At 42.2% G+C, this 15305-nt stretch overlaps 1 protein-coding gene across 6 annotated transcripts in view; it reads right to left on the bottom strand.

The window, feature by feature from the left end:
* KANK1 (KN motif and ankyrin repeat domains 1) overlaps positions 1 to 15305 on the bottom strand; it is a 130239-nt gene that overhangs the window by 5968 nt on the left and 108966 nt on the right. For 5 of the 6 annotated variants that reach the window (XM_014267998.3, XM_074533686.1, XM_014267999.3 and 2 more), the window contains 5 exons: positions 8604 to 8822; positions 7667 to 7775; positions 6474 to 6683; positions 4453 to 4540; positions 1532 to 1751 (listed from right to left, as the gene is read on the bottom strand). In XM_014267998.3, the coding sequence (XP_014123473.2) occupies positions 1532 to 1751; positions 4453 to 4540; positions 6474 to 6683; positions 7667 to 7775; positions 8604 to 8822 (846 nt within the window). The remainder of the gene's footprint in view (positions 1 to 1531; positions 1752 to 4452; positions 4541 to 6473; positions 6684 to 7666; positions 7776 to 8603; positions 8823 to 15305) is intronic. The other variant, XM_074533684.1, reaches the window with a different exon arrangement.

The following is a 15305-nucleotide window of genomic DNA, read 5'->3' as shown; positions in this document are numbered from 1 at the left end:
TCACATTTAGCTCCCTTTCCATATGGTTGAGGGAAATTGTTCTCCTATTTGTCCTCTTGGTGACTCTGCTTCATGATATTGGAGGATTCTCTCATCTCATCTTGTCCACTCTTCTCACCAAACACAGACACAGAGTTCTTGGTCTAAGAATCCACCTGTGATATCACCACACTGCAGAGCTCACCACAGTGACCATTCAGACAGAACCCAGAGAAAGACTGTTGAAACCTGAAGGAATCTGCCTATTTGCAAACATTTTCCAAGTGCTGGCATGAGCAGTTCTCTCCTTCAGAGAGAACTACGTGGGACTAGTCATGATTATTACATTTTACAGATAACACCCCTGGTGTTCATGGGCATACAATAGCTGTCATAACCTACAGAAGTCCTGATTTCCAGCAAGAGATGAGCAAGTTCCTGCTCCTCTGAGACACTTAGGGAAGCAGAGGGGCAGCTTCCTCCTACCACAGTGTGCTGCAGAGCCAGCCTGCCCCGTTTCACCATGCTCCTGACATTCCCTGCATTCCCCTGCTGTGACTCACTCTTCCCAAACACGGACTGCCTTCAAAAGGACCAGAGATTTCAAAGCGCTCCCTTTCCTCTTGAGGAAGTCTCTGCATGTGTGACACATGTGCTAGGTTATCAAAGCTGATTTGTATCATTCATATCCTTGTTTATCTGATGCTACCCTTCTGGATTTTTGAATATTGCTTGGCTTACACTTCAGACATGTCACTGGCCTAGTTAAGCTTTCACAATCAACTGTGACAGGTTTTTTAACTAGTTTAGAGAAACAAACTTCACTCAGAGAGCAAAACTAGGATTAAACAGATTAAACATCCAGCCTGGGACCAATTCCAGTGTGGGATACCTTCTGCTGGATGCCATCTGGCACACTGAATGTGGGGAGCAGACACTCCAGTCTCCCCTTTGCCACTACCCTTTCTGCACGTGTGTTGCAAGAGGATCAAGAAAATGAGGCAACAAAAGCAACCACATGAAGCAGAATCAGATTGCTTACGCACTAGGGAAATGGTCTCTGTGACAGAATGCCATATTGCCCCAGTTTCTCAGCAAAGTAGCATAGATGAGTCAACGTGGTGGCCAGAAAAAACTTCTGCACTGCTCTAGACAAAGCTAGACTAGCTTGCATGTTTAAGATGGTATTTATACCTCAATGCAACCTCCTCCATCAGCACCCTACAGACTGCTGAACAGCAGCTGTGCTGCCTCCAGAGAAAACTGCTGGAGCCTGGCGCTGCTGAACTTGGGACTACAGTGCAAGAGGCAATAATCCAGCTATCTATCTCAACTCTGTATGTAATTCACCTAAGTGGCTTTTTACCTTAAGAACCTCCAAAGCTAGTACTAGAAACAAAGATTCTAGACTACCTAGGTGAGCCACCACATAACTGTTAACAGTTAAAACACCTGCTGGAAGAAGACAGAACTTGGCCTCTAGTCCATCAAGAATTTCATCCATGAGAATTGCAAAACCAAGAATAATTAAAAAAACATAAAGCAAACTTACTTGCATCCAGAAGAAGCTTTACAATTTCAAAGTTAGAATGTGAGACACTGTAATGCAGAGCTGTGTTTCCATTTCCATCTGCCATGTTGATGATATGTCTGAGGACAGCAGGAGAAATCTCTTCAAAAGCAGTTATGTAGTCTCCAACCATTTCAGGGAGAGCCGACTTCTGACTTGAAACACGAAACCACTCATGCTGGATGGTGTTTAAACAAAACCTCTGCCAAAACCAAGACAGAAAAATTTACATATGGGCAATCTGTTTAAAAGATTTTCCATCCTGTAAGTCAGCGATGCAGGTCAAATCTTTTTTAGTTCCACGTGGAAAGACAGTATTCAGCTCACAAACAAGATGTAGAGACTGAAGCGTCCCCCCTGACTAAAGTCCACTTTAAACCAACATTTACTTCCTCTCACTTCATCTGATTTTCACCTCTGACAGCACAGAATTTCAGGGTGAGAATACTCCCAGAATTAACAGTTATCAAATACTGGTGAATGGAAAAAAAAGACCTGCAGAACTACTTCCATCAAACATTTAACTACATTTATAAATCACTGATGAACTCAAGACTTTCTCACTGGACTTAACACCATGCTAAGTCAGACAGGCCCAGTACTAAGGGACAAATTATCAAATGCACAAAGTATATGAGAACTGGCTGCACAGCAGTTCTGAAGAAGAAGAACTGGTCATTACAGACAATTACAAACTGAACCCAACATCACATCGTAATGTAAAAGGTAAATACTGTTTTGGGGTGAATAGACAGATTTATAGCTTGCATGGTACGTGATGAAATCCCTTCTTTCTGCCTAGTACTGTGAAGACAACACCTGGACTATCTTGTCTGCTCTGACCACTGAATGACACAAAATATTTGGTTGAAACAGTTTCAAAGATAAGCAGCAAGAATGAACAAAAGTCAAGGAAATCTGACTTACTGGACAGACAGGAAGGACTGGAGATGCTCCACTGAAAAGAACCACTGGGGAAAGAAACCATGCAACGTTTGTTGCAGAAAAGAGGAAAAAAAGGAAGAACCTGTTCTTCACCTGAAGGCTGGCTGGCTTTAGTAATAAGGGATTTTAGTTGCAGTGAGAAGATGCAGGCTACACATTCAGGATGAACTTTCCCATGGGGGTATGGACTGCGAGTGGGGAGTAGGAGCCTCCTAGGCCAGGTGACTTGTCTGTTGTGACAAGGTAGGTAGAGCAGATCTCACTGTGGGCCAAGAAGTCTTCCACATTCACCACCAGCTCCGACTTTGAGACACTTTCTCTCACCTGGAAGGACCACCATATCTTTCTCATAAACCCTCCCCTGCAAGGCGGCCAGTAAATTCAAGGGCAATTTTGCAGAGAAGACATTCAGAAAGTTCATACAGCCTCTAGTGAAAACACACCAGTATCTCTAGAGGTGGTCTGTGTCTGGTAAAGAGAAAATATTCTACATAGACCAGTGCTACCTATGTATCTATACTACATAAATGCATTAACAGAGTATTTTCCATCAGTGCAACTATCATGTGATGTATGTATTCTGTGAACATAGAGTTGAAATGCAAAGGTGGCCATAAACTGACACAAGAGAATTTTTTATTTATTTCAGGCACTACTGAGTGCAAAATAAGAAACTATTTTTAGTCACAGTATCACACACAGTATCATTATTAAATACACAATACACTTTAAAAATTCAATTAATCTATCACATTCAAAAGTATGCAGTCTACAGCTCTTTCTGGTGTAAACAGCAGCTACAAGAGCTGAGTATGCTGGAAGAGGTTGGGACAACTCATACAGATCCTTAGCTACACTGACATTTAACCTGTTTGGACAAGACTTATTTATCAGCAGACAGAGGACAAGAGCTGATCAGTCTACAGCTTCCATCTACAAAGAACTGCTTGTACTGGAAAACACTTTAGGCACAAGAAAGAGAAATGTAAATTCAAATTACACTTCCAAGGCAGAGATCATAATCTGATTTTGCCATTTTTGACACTTTCAACTCCAAGAGGGACTAAAGCATTTGTTGTTTGAATGCCTAAACTACTTGTGAAGGACAAACACAATTAAAAACTGTGTGTCACAACTGTACGAAACACCCTTTCAAAACATTCCCTGGACCACAGATGGCAGCACTGGACACAGACAGCATTACTGTGTTATACAGTCAGCACTATTGTCTTTAAGAAGCTCCAGATGCTCTACAGTAGAAAGAGAATCACTAAGAACAACTAAGTTGTTGCCATTTATATGCACAAGTGTAACAAATGCAAAATTCAATTTCATATCATTAAGCAGTGTTCCTTTGCTTTCAGAGTGCCCTCATAGAGTAGAGGAGGCAATCCCTATCTGAGGAATTTCCAAGAAGGCAAATACAATTTTATGTCCTGAGACTTGAGTATTTGTTAAGTTTTAACAATAAATCCTCGTTACTCTCTCTGCAGCACTGATACAAAAACCACCAGTGCACTAAACAAGACCAACAGCATCCTGCACTCAGAAGGCACATCACCTAGTATTTCAGAACAGACTCTGAGGTTTTTTCATAGCATGCAACAGAGTCTTCACCCATTGCAGCCTCCTAATGTGAGGCCTGAGAGTTACCATTCCAGTGCTAAACAAAAAAACCCACAGGAATAACAAAGGAATGCACAGGTGTGTTGAAACTGTATTTTCATGTTACTGTTTTTACGTGTGTGCCTTGGGACAACAACATTTAAGCACACAAAACACAAGTATATTCTCTGGATGAAAGTGTCCTGGTAGAAAGAGCTTTGTGACTCTTGCAGCAAAGATGAGATCCTCTTCTGCCTAGCCACTGCAGTGCTGGTCCTGTAAAACCAGAAGTTACCTCTCCCTAAAGTTTTTCTATTGCATCTCAAGAGAAAATTTTCACCTGAATTGCTTACCACATCTTTGTTGGTTAAGGCCTTGGGGTCATCAATGTTGTTTCTCAGCAGGTTACAGGCAGAAAGCATCTTTTCACTTAGCTCGTACCTGAGGGAGACAGCAAAATACATGACACGTTTCAATTTTTATATCAGCATTTCAGTAAAGAAACATTTGTTTTTCTGAAAGTTGTCTGGGAATGAAAGTTTCCAGGCAAGCCATCTGCTCCTACCATGCAGAAGCCACTCCGGCAGCTCTTCTCACAGACACTCCCTCCACACTGAATGGAGATGAGTGTGGGAAGAGCAGCAGGAATGGAGAGTAGGAAACACATCACTTTTATGCTCTAAGACTTGGCAACCCTTCTAGTGGGAATTCTCACCTACTGCTGTGTGACTGCAGAGCACACTTTATATGCTGTGTGCTTTGATTACTTGATTGACAAGGAGAAATGCCAGTAGTTGTAATGGAAACAGAATTAAGCAGTGGGAAACAGCTCAAGAGGTGCCTCCCTGCCAGCTCCCATTCACTGGAACTAGCCTTTCTCATCCCACCCGCTCTGGAAATTTACTCTCTTTCTCCAGCCCTCAATTTTTACTCCCTTGTCATTACCAATTTCTAAACTCATGGCGGGCCAAAAAAAAAGGTCAAGAAGGCCTGTACCAGGCTTTGGCCAACCATCTTTGCCTAAAACCTGCCTGGAGGATAATGGCAGTTTTTCTGGAAAATTCTCCCAAAAAGCAGAGAAGCTAACACACTCACGTGTGTAAGATGGGCATTTTGGCCCTCATGGATTAGCAGCCAGCTGCTAGTGCTAGCAGAGCAGTGAAGTTCTCCACCACTGCCATACATGGACACACGGCCACATGCACCATGGCCACATGCCCTGACTCTTCCCTCAGAGGGCATCGCCAGAGCACTCAGCTTGCAAGGAATGTGCTCCTTAAGTATGAACAGCTTAAGCTGTTCTGCTGCTCCTCTGCCCAATCACCCCTTGCTACTGTAAATTAAAATCAGAGAGGTCTTTTGAGAGACTGCCCATCTTTTTATGCCACCTGTAAAACAACAGGCTATCCTACAGTACTGTATAAAGTAAGCTCAGGGCTCTTCAAAAAACACACAGCTCCAGGGCCTCCAAGGTCTTAATTATTAATTTTTGCATCTCATTTATTTAACAGTTGACAATTACTGATAACTTGACGCTAAGCTACATCTCCAGTGAAACATGACATTAATTTTGTTTTAGCTCTTTTACTGTTGTTATTCTACCTACCTAATTTTCCAAATTACCACACTGGCAAACCCATTATCTGTAAGAGATCCTTTCACTCTCTCAGTTCATACTTCCTTTTGCTGTTTGCTAACCAAGAAACAGTAAACACTCACCACTTTATTCTTTCCATATGCCTAAAAAGCACAGCCTTGTCAGTCAAATTCTACCTTACACAGCAATTTGAAAAGTACCCTAAGACATGACATGTTGAACAAGTGTGTGATGGCAGCCTTGAAAGTGTATTACAGTATACAATCTCATATCATATGAAGCACATGATCTCAGTGTCCTCAGTGCTGTACCCCATCATCTCTCTGCGCCATGCCCAAGATGCTGTGAAAAGTGCAAACGCAAGATGCACTCGCAGGAGCCAGCTGACCTGGTGTGCATGGCTCAAGATTAATTTGTTTGCTTACATGCCAAGACATTAACAAGGCATTGCCTGCTCCCAGGCAAGTGCCAGCTGTGACCTGGGAGAGCCTCTGCTAGGGCAGGCATCAGGGTCTTCTGCTAATGAATCATTTAAAATCAATGGGGTCAGCTGCTGGAAAGGATACCCTCTGACACGTTCTGCCTGCTCACACAGAGTCATTTTGCCATGAAGCTGCCTCTGGCTACCCACTTGAGGAGGAGGAGGGAAGTGGGCAGCAGTCAGCCAGTGCTGGGGCTGATGCTTTCTCCACAAGCACAGCCCACACAGCTTGCTCCATGACAGGAGGCAGAGGTGACATGCCTCAGAGGCACACTCTGGAGAGGCTGGGTACCTACCTCTCTCTGATTTCCACCTCCTCGGCCTCACACTCTGGGAGGGGACTGTCCTTCTCTGCCCCCACGGCGCAGAGCTCTGCAGCATGGGGGGCGGGCTGCTTCTCTTCTGGGTGCTGGTCGCAGGAGTACTCGTGGCTCCCGCACTCCTCCTCCGAATCTGAGGAGGAGCTCTCCTCGGAGCTGGAGTCGTCGCTGGATGTGGTCTCATACCTACGGGGAGAACGGGCAGGGGCAGAGGTGCTTGCTCCGCAGCATTCAGCAGCAGTCAGTACCTGCTTGCACTGGCACAAATGGAAAAATGTCCTGCAAAAGCTTTGTCCTCCTGTTTTTTCCTCGGAGACCTCTTCTACTCACTGAACTCAGTGTTACTGGCAAATGACACTGCCAGTATTATGTACATACAGTGCAAAGAAAGAAGAACCACCTCTTTTAAATGTCTTAACATTTTATGAGACCTTGCCTTATCCCCAGAATGAAATTCCTTTGTTCAGAGTAAATTGTACAGCCTTACTAGGCAGATATAAGCAGGGAAGCTAACAAACCTATGATAACTTTCCCTCAATATATGTAATGATACTTTTAGCTTATATGTAGGAAATTAGGTAACTGAGATATTTAGGCTATATACCACACAAAACATTTGTACTAAAGAAAAGGCTAGAAAAGCTATATAAAAACAACTGGATGAAACCATTTTAAAACCACTTTAAAAATGTCTTCAAAACATTCTGGGAGGGGAAGTAATATTTTAAAAGAAGACAATTTTCCACACTGTCCTCTGTATTTGTATAGGAATACAAAGACAGAAAAATAAATTCTACAGCAATGGCATCTCTTGCTGTATTGTTTAATAGTATAATGCTGTGCTTGTCAACTAGCAAAGATATATGTAAATTTTGGTTACTACAGCATTGCCTGAGAAATGTCCTCATGGCTGTCTGAGATTGTTTCACTTTCCTGTGGTAAATGTGGCAGCAATCTAATGTACAGGTATTTGAGACTGATGCCATATATGGCTTGCAAGCACAAGAGGATTAAGAGCTGTTCAGTTCCTCCTTCTGATCCTTACACTCAATGGTTGCACCTCAGTCTGAAGGACAGCCCAAACCTATGCATGTGTTCCTGGGTTCCTTCTCTTCTTCCTGCTGTGAAAAGTGCTACAGTAACAGATGTTTTGGAGACAGGTCTCTTACCCGCCATTAATGCCAACAAATTGCAGGTTCTTCTTGGTGTTGCTCAAATCCTTCTTCCCATCTCTTTTCTTCATGATAGATTTAAGTGTGCTCTCATTATTAGTACATACTATTAGAAAGGGATATAAAGCATACATATCAGTATAAATCTCTAGCCAGCTTTGAATGCAGCAGCATTATAGCTGATTTTGCAAAATAACTCTATATTTTTCAACAGCTCTATCTGTAATTTACCATCTGAAGCTGGGTTTTCTAATATATATACAGTCATGGTTTGACATGCACACTGGAAATACAGAAGAACAGCTTCAAAATCAGCTGTGGAAACTAGTTAAGCCTAACTTTTCCACCTTACAACATGCTGCTAATCTTCATGACGCTTTAGAAAACCTAAAGAAAAGACAAGAGCTTTTTGTTTTTCTTTGCTATTGGCGAAAAACTTTTAACACTTAAATCTGTTATTCTGTTAACAAAATCTTAATTCTTAGTGTCAGAGAGCAGCAGAATGCCAGAATGAACACAATTAATACAGACAGCATGTTTAACAATACATATAGCATATTTAACAAACTATTCAACAGGTAGGTTCAATCAAAGATGGTCTTTTAGATTTAGAAGTCACTGAAAAAACTTTTAAACCAATCTCTATACAAAGGAAGGTAAAAGATGCATAAAAATTTAAGTTAATTATTAACCCTTTATCTTTTAGTAGATTTTTCTTAGGAAAACACTAAATGGCATTTCACTGATGTGCTACAATCTGCCATTTAAAACCTAACCACTATCTGCAGACACGCAGTGTCACACTGTGAATTTCCCCTCAGCTGCATCTTTTCCTGCTTTTTGCATTTTTGAGAATATTGAAAACCATCTTTAACTGTCTTTCATATTCAGACTCCACCAGCATGATGAAAAGTGAATGTGAGCCAATTATTACCATAGAGACCTGAGGCAAGCTGGTCATCTGTCAGATTAATTGGAGTGAGAGCTTTATCCTGAGAAGAAAAAGACTTCCTTCCCCGAGCAGCTTCCACCAGGGGAGTCTTCCTCTCCTCCTGAGTGGGCACAGTGTCCTGTTCCAATTTCAGCGTTCGCAAATTTGAAGTTAAGTGTGTATTTGCAAGTTGGCCATGAGGGATGTACTCCAAAGTAGCACCTGCCAAAGAAGACAGCAGGCATCACGGATGAGTTAAACAATAACATTTCCATCAATATTGTGATCCACAGGAAAAAAAGCTCAACAAACTAGAAAAAAAAAGCTTGTCCTTTAAAATACTCTTTTCTGAGGACCTAAAAAGACTGTGATCACTTTCAGAAAATGCAAAAAAATGGCTGTGTTTCTTTTGATAAAGATATAAAATACAAGGACAAGCTATAAAGATAATGGCTTTAAAATGCATGAAAGGAACGTCCTTCTTTTTCCTTCTCTTTCAGTATGAGCAGTGACCTCAGCTCCTGGCACTGTGGTCAGGGTGGGCTCACTGAGCTGCTCCTTGTTAACATGCCTGAGGAGCATAGCATGTTCACAGGCTCTGAAGGTTCTTTCTGCAAGAACAGTAACCTTTTCTTTGTACTTGTTTTTTAAGAAATGTCATTTTCCATGAAAGCATAAATTTTTCCTTTTTCTTCCAGTACTCAAACTAATTCTGAAAGCTATGTGCTTTGCCCTATTGCTGAGACAACTGCAATGAACTCCCACACACTACATTTCTTTTTTTGGTTTTTTTTTTTGGTCAGGATTGTAGTGAGCTAGTAGTTGTATTTAAACCAAATTTCAAATCTTTGGGTTATACTTTTTTCCCCTCGCTGTTTTTTTTGGCATTCACTCACTTTTTCCCACTGTGTATTCAAAAGGCAGTGCTAATTACGCACAGACTTTCACAGATTCCCCTGGAGTTACTCCAGCTGTGCTATTACAACTTCTCTACAAATCTGCACAAATGCTTTTGTTTGTGAAACACACTGAGTGGTTTCTTATACACATGTGCCTCCCTAGAGATCTTGTTAGCCTTCAAGGGAAAAAAAGCTGAAGTTTAACTTGCTTTAAACACTACTACTTTTTTTTCCCCCACTCTTTTCTTGCTTTCAATATTATTTTTTGCCTTTGTATTTATCAAGAACTAAGGCACAGCCTTCTCATTCAAATCTAAGTGGCACTGCACAGGGTGCTAACACACTGTAGTAAGGTAAATTCCAAACATTAATTTTTAGACACACAGCTACATTTCTGTCTAGCAAGCTGTTCTTGTTAGACTGCCTTTCCCCTTTGTTTCTTCACCTCAGTGAATTTTTCCTATGACAGGACATAACAAAGCTGATTTTTCCAAACATTGTCACTTCCCAGCAGCTTCCTCCTTTTTGCTCCCATTGCCACCGAAGTCTCTGAGTTTCCAACCAAGTCTCACCCTGCATGCATTTCCCAAAGCACCCTTCTCCAGCAGTGAGGCCTATTGCCCATTTCCATCATGGATTACAGCTCCTCCAGCATGCAGGGAAAGCTGTCTGCAGGAAAAGGCACACAGCAGGGCATTGACCATCATGTCACAAGCAGCACAGAAAAATTGCTTTTTCTTAACAGTGAAAAGTGTGTGTGTGTGTGTGTGTGTGTGAGTGTGTGTGTGTGAGTGTGTGTGTGTAAGAAGGCAGCAGCTTCCGGGCCCCCTAGGTAGAAGTAACGCTTCTAGAGACATGGCTGAGCACCTGGACACTCATGAAAAGCATGAGGGAAGTCCTGCCCTTGCTCCCCCACCACTACCCACTTTGCAGCACTGACTGACTTTGGTCAGGTCTCTTCCCAACAGCAAGCATCATCCTTCATCCAACAGCTGTGTAGAAGAGGGCTGCCAAGGTGACAGAACATCAAGCCAACAATGATTTTTAAACTCCCATGGCTGAAAAACAAGGGAACTGTCTCTTTGCTTGCTTGGAGCTGTGACAGGTACAATTAAAGAGTATCAAGCACAGTAACCACTTCCAGCTGCAGCTGGTGGTGGCTGCCTGGGCTGGTTTTACCAGGTCACCCCTTCTGCTCCAGACTGGCCTCTGAGGACATGAAAAGGAGTGAAGGAAACCTGCTCTGAAGCATCCAGAGACATGCAAAGTTCCCAAGATGCCCAGGTTTGCTTTCAGTAAAACTGTCTGCATAGTCTGCCAGACAGCAGGGTTCTCCTACAGAAGCAGCTGTGACAACCATGGTGTGTCTGGAGGCACCAGCTGGGCTTTGCAGCCAGAGCTGAAGGCAGGACTCTGGCAGGGCAAAGTGGGGCTCCAGCCTGAGGTGAAACAACAGCAGCACCTGGTGGACCCCTGTCATGCCCCCAAAGCCTAAATTTCCTCAGGTGTCTCCCTCCTGCCCTGGGACAGGCAGGGGAGGGAGCTGAAAGGTAGGACAGACAGAAATGAGGACAGTAGTAGACTTCTCTCCCCTGACTCACAGCCTATCCTGAACCTGCCACCAAGATGATTTCAACAGATGCAAGATGATTTCAACAGTTTCCCTCTTCTGGTACATGCATCATTGGCTGAGAAGCACCAGACTGAATTCAGGATCTAGGGCATTATGTCCATGCCTTCCAATGAAGAAGAAAAGAGTTCTGCTCAGCTGGCTCCTGGCACCTGACAAAAGAGGGTGACATCAAGACTTGAGGGCAAGGAGACAATTAATGTGCATTAGGTGAACCAGTCAGTGCACTCTCTCCCTGCAAAGCTCTTAGATGTCTACACTTATTGCATGCACAGTACCCAATGATGAGGGAAAGAGAGCTTTGCGTCCAACTCAGTATTAACGCTGTGAGCCATTAATTATCATTTAATATCAGCTCCCAGGCCTTCCCCTTTTCAAGACAGCAAACATAAAGACACTTGGATAGCACTGAGTCAAATCGGTGAGAAAAAGAGACAAAGGAAGGAGCTGTAGCACCCAACATTACGGTCCATGATTTAATAGATTAATCTACTGCTCTGCAAACCAAAAAGCAAATGAACCGAGTTCCTTCTTCTTCCAACAGAACTGCAGGGCCACTCTTACAGCTGGAGGTAGTGCACACCTCTCCAGTGTGGAAATGAAACCCTGGCTGAAGATGACCTGGTCTACACAGACCTTAAAATACATTGTTCCTCTCACTTCAGAGAGATCTCAAGTATGCTTGAGCAGAATCCTCCAGGTTGTGGTGCACAGCACTGACAGCAAATCTGCCAACAGGTCAATCCTTAGTCAGGCACTGCCTCCAGACAGAGACCCTCGGGACCCTCAGAGACCCTCCAGACAGATAATAATATTGCCTTGATGATATTCCTTAGCTTACTGTTCCAGGCAAATACTGCAAACTTGATGTAAGTTTCTAGGTATTGATATAGAATAGTGAGCGCTACAGAAGGAACCTGTCAAAAACTTCGTATGTATTTTTCAATATAGTAGACAATTTTGGAAAGTTCACGTGTAATTTAGAGGCAAAAATATGACACACCAAACAAAAAACTTGCTAGGTTCATCTGTACATAAACACGCAGAAAGCAACTTCATCTGTACATAAACACTTAGCAGAAAGTTGCTTTTATCAGTAACACAGAGAAACAAGTGATTGGACCATCTTCAGGGGTTTAGCTCCAGTGATTTGAAGGAATGAGAATACATATTTTTAATTTTTTAGAAGGAATCTCCTCTCATAAATCACTTGTGCTTCTTTTGAAAATCTCACCAATTTAAACCAGGGTGGCAGCAAAGCTGCTACAGAGAAGCAACAGACTACCCATGCCATTTCTGGCACCTATAATATAATGTTATTAGGATGCAATTTTCCTTCCTAATTGCAGACTTTCCCTCACATTTATGACAGCACAAGTAGTCATGCTGTTAGCTGGTTCAGGGAACTCAACAGATTCTTCTGAATTTGTGATGAACTCATAGGAACAGAAGTCTGGCCTTCACCCGCTTTTGAAAATTTCCATTTAGTTTGATGGAAGCAAACCTAAGTATTACCATAAAACCAATTTAGCTTGACAGTACTTTTATCCTACTGGAAATCAAGAGAAGTGCAAGCAAGGCTGGGGGATTAAATACCATCAGGATGAGAACCCAACTCTCTGGATGGAACATCATAGGCTTGTAGGTTAAAAAAGTGCACAAGCTTTTCTTATGTGGTAGCTGCAGAAAGATTTTATTTTTAACCTTTTGGTCAGTGCAAGCATTTATTTGCACAATATGTTTATAATAGTCAGTGATACAAGATACACATTCCCCACTAAAGACAGTGCTCAAATACTGTCTGGAGCATATATAGCAAGGAAATACTTCTCTTTTACACTGCATGATTTTTTTACAGTAACAATAAGCTCATTACAAAATTATTTTAACTGAAGTACTCTCCTCCAGTGTTTTTAAACTGTCATGCCTATAAAGTGTTTTTTTTAAAATATAAATTATTTTAATCCACTTTCAATTTGGTCTACATATCAGAACTATCAAAGAATAAAACCCATTCTACTAAGGTACATAAATAGGCAGTAATGAGCAAACATGTTATGTTTAAACATTTGCAACAATTGATAGTAACCCATCCAGCTGATGAATGCAGTACTTTCACAAGACTAGAAAGCAATTTCATTATAAAAGGTACTTTTGAGCCATCCCAGGTTAAAATTGAGTGAACTCAAAGTTTCAAAACAAAAAATTGCCACTCATGAGCTTTTTATACAATAAACTGACAGAAGGCAGATTCTCTTGGGGCCTGAGCATTGGCAGATGTTGAACTATCATTCAGCTCTAGGGAAAACACTCCTTCTAATCGGATGAAGGCTCTAGTCAGAGAACTGCAAGAACAATCTAATTTTCACTCCCACTTTAACAATTTTCTCTGTGCTAAGAAGTTGTTTTCTATCCCCAAATTAGATTGTGAATCCAGCTTGTTGAAACTGGAAGTTGAACCCAATTCTTTTCATTAAACATGACTGACCACAAAGACCATTATCTTTGAAGCAGATAATCATCTTACTTATGAAAGGCTCTCTTTTCCAAGACAATTGTGTGTGAAGCTTGGTGAGAGCCATCCTTCATCTCCCTGAGGAGTGGTGGTTCAAAGCACTTCCTACTGTGATGCTGGGCACAGTAGGAAGGTCAGCTTGGAGTACTTCTTTCTCTCTCATTCACGTGGATTTGACTTTATCAGCTGATGTTTTATTGTTGCTGAAATATGACAACACTTCCTTGGAAAAATGGGAATCTCTTGCTATTAAACATTCATAGCTGTGTCTGTTACCATGGGAGGGGAACTCCAAAACAGAGCTCAGTGCTTGAACATTACATCTCTGTGTCACACCACAGGGAGAAAACTGGGGCTCTATCTAACAGACAGCTTAGCAGACTGCAGATTGCCTCTCTATAAGCAGCAATAAATTTGAAGGGAAAAATAATCTATACTGTGGTAAATTATGTTCTCTGCTAACTGAAGCAGAAGCCAGGAGATAGGAGATAGAGCAGCTTTTACATTCAAACACTACAAGCAGTGCTACCACTGAGTCAAACAAGCAAATATTACAGCGCTTATAATGACAACAGTAATGAGCTTGTGTTAACATATGACATGGGAAGGTACATCAAACCTCTCAGAAGAGGTTTATGGAGGCTGGCACCGTTTTTGAACAGCATTCCCATTGAGCTTCCCATGTTGTCACAACTAGCAGAAAGCACCTGCCAGTAAACATGCAGAGGAGGCACTGTATTCTCTGAGACACCAGCCAGACACATGTAAATAAACAGAATTAATGTAGAATTTAGGTGGGACCATCTGCGTGGCTGTTCTGTGTCATGCACAACCTTCCAGGAACATGGAAAATGCTCCACATCTTCCCAGCAGACTGATGGATGTGTCCTGTTTGCTACACAAGCGAGAACATCTGTACAGAAACTTAATCTGATGATTAAGGCATGCATCTGTGGCAGCTGGAGCTGAGGACTTCCTTCACCTGCCCAGACACAGGCGCAACCACTGTGATTTGCAGCAACCCAGAGCTTTACAGGATCACCACCATACCTGTGCCACATCAGCACAGCCTTCTGAGCCTCAAGCAAGCCCCTAAGTCTTCAGCTGCAATAGCATGGTCTGTGCTGCCAGGAGAGAAGCTACTAACCTGTCAAATGACACGCTCTTCATGAGAAAGGTGTCTCCAACACAAGAGCTGCAAAGAAAAACGGCTTTCTGCAACTGCCTGCATTACAACTGACAGCACAGAAGAAGACATCCATGTTCACACTGCCTCATTAGTCCAATTTTGGGGAACCAGGGCCTTCTCACATCATTCGTTTGGTCTTTCCACTATCCCTCAGCATGCTTCCCCAGCTCTGGTTAAAACTTAAAAGCTGAAAACCTTGGAAGATTTTCCACCAGATGGCACATCAAGATTTCCAAACCCTCTAGACATTCTGACACCACATGCTTCCTATTTCACTCCCTGAAGTTTTAACTCAAGAAGCTGCCCCCTTCCTCAAGATGACTAAGTAGTGTAATGCTTCTACTGGGACACTCAGTCAGGATTGTTTGAAAATGTGACAATAAAACTGATATCTGAAGACCACGGAGGCAAAATAACAATGCATTTTCAGGTCAAGTGTGCTCAGGTAATTTTTCAGGGCAATGGCAGATCA

Source organism: Zonotrichia albicollis, chromosome Z (genome assembly GCF_047830755.1).
Source record: "Zonotrichia albicollis isolate bZonAlb1 chromosome Z, bZonAlb1.hap1, whole genome shotgun sequence".
Lineage (NCBI taxonomy): Eukaryota > Metazoa > Chordata > Aves > Passeriformes > Passerellidae > Zonotrichia > Zonotrichia albicollis.
The sequence above is the reverse complement of the archived record's forward strand: the minus strand, read 5'-3'. Positions and strand labels throughout refer to the sequence as shown.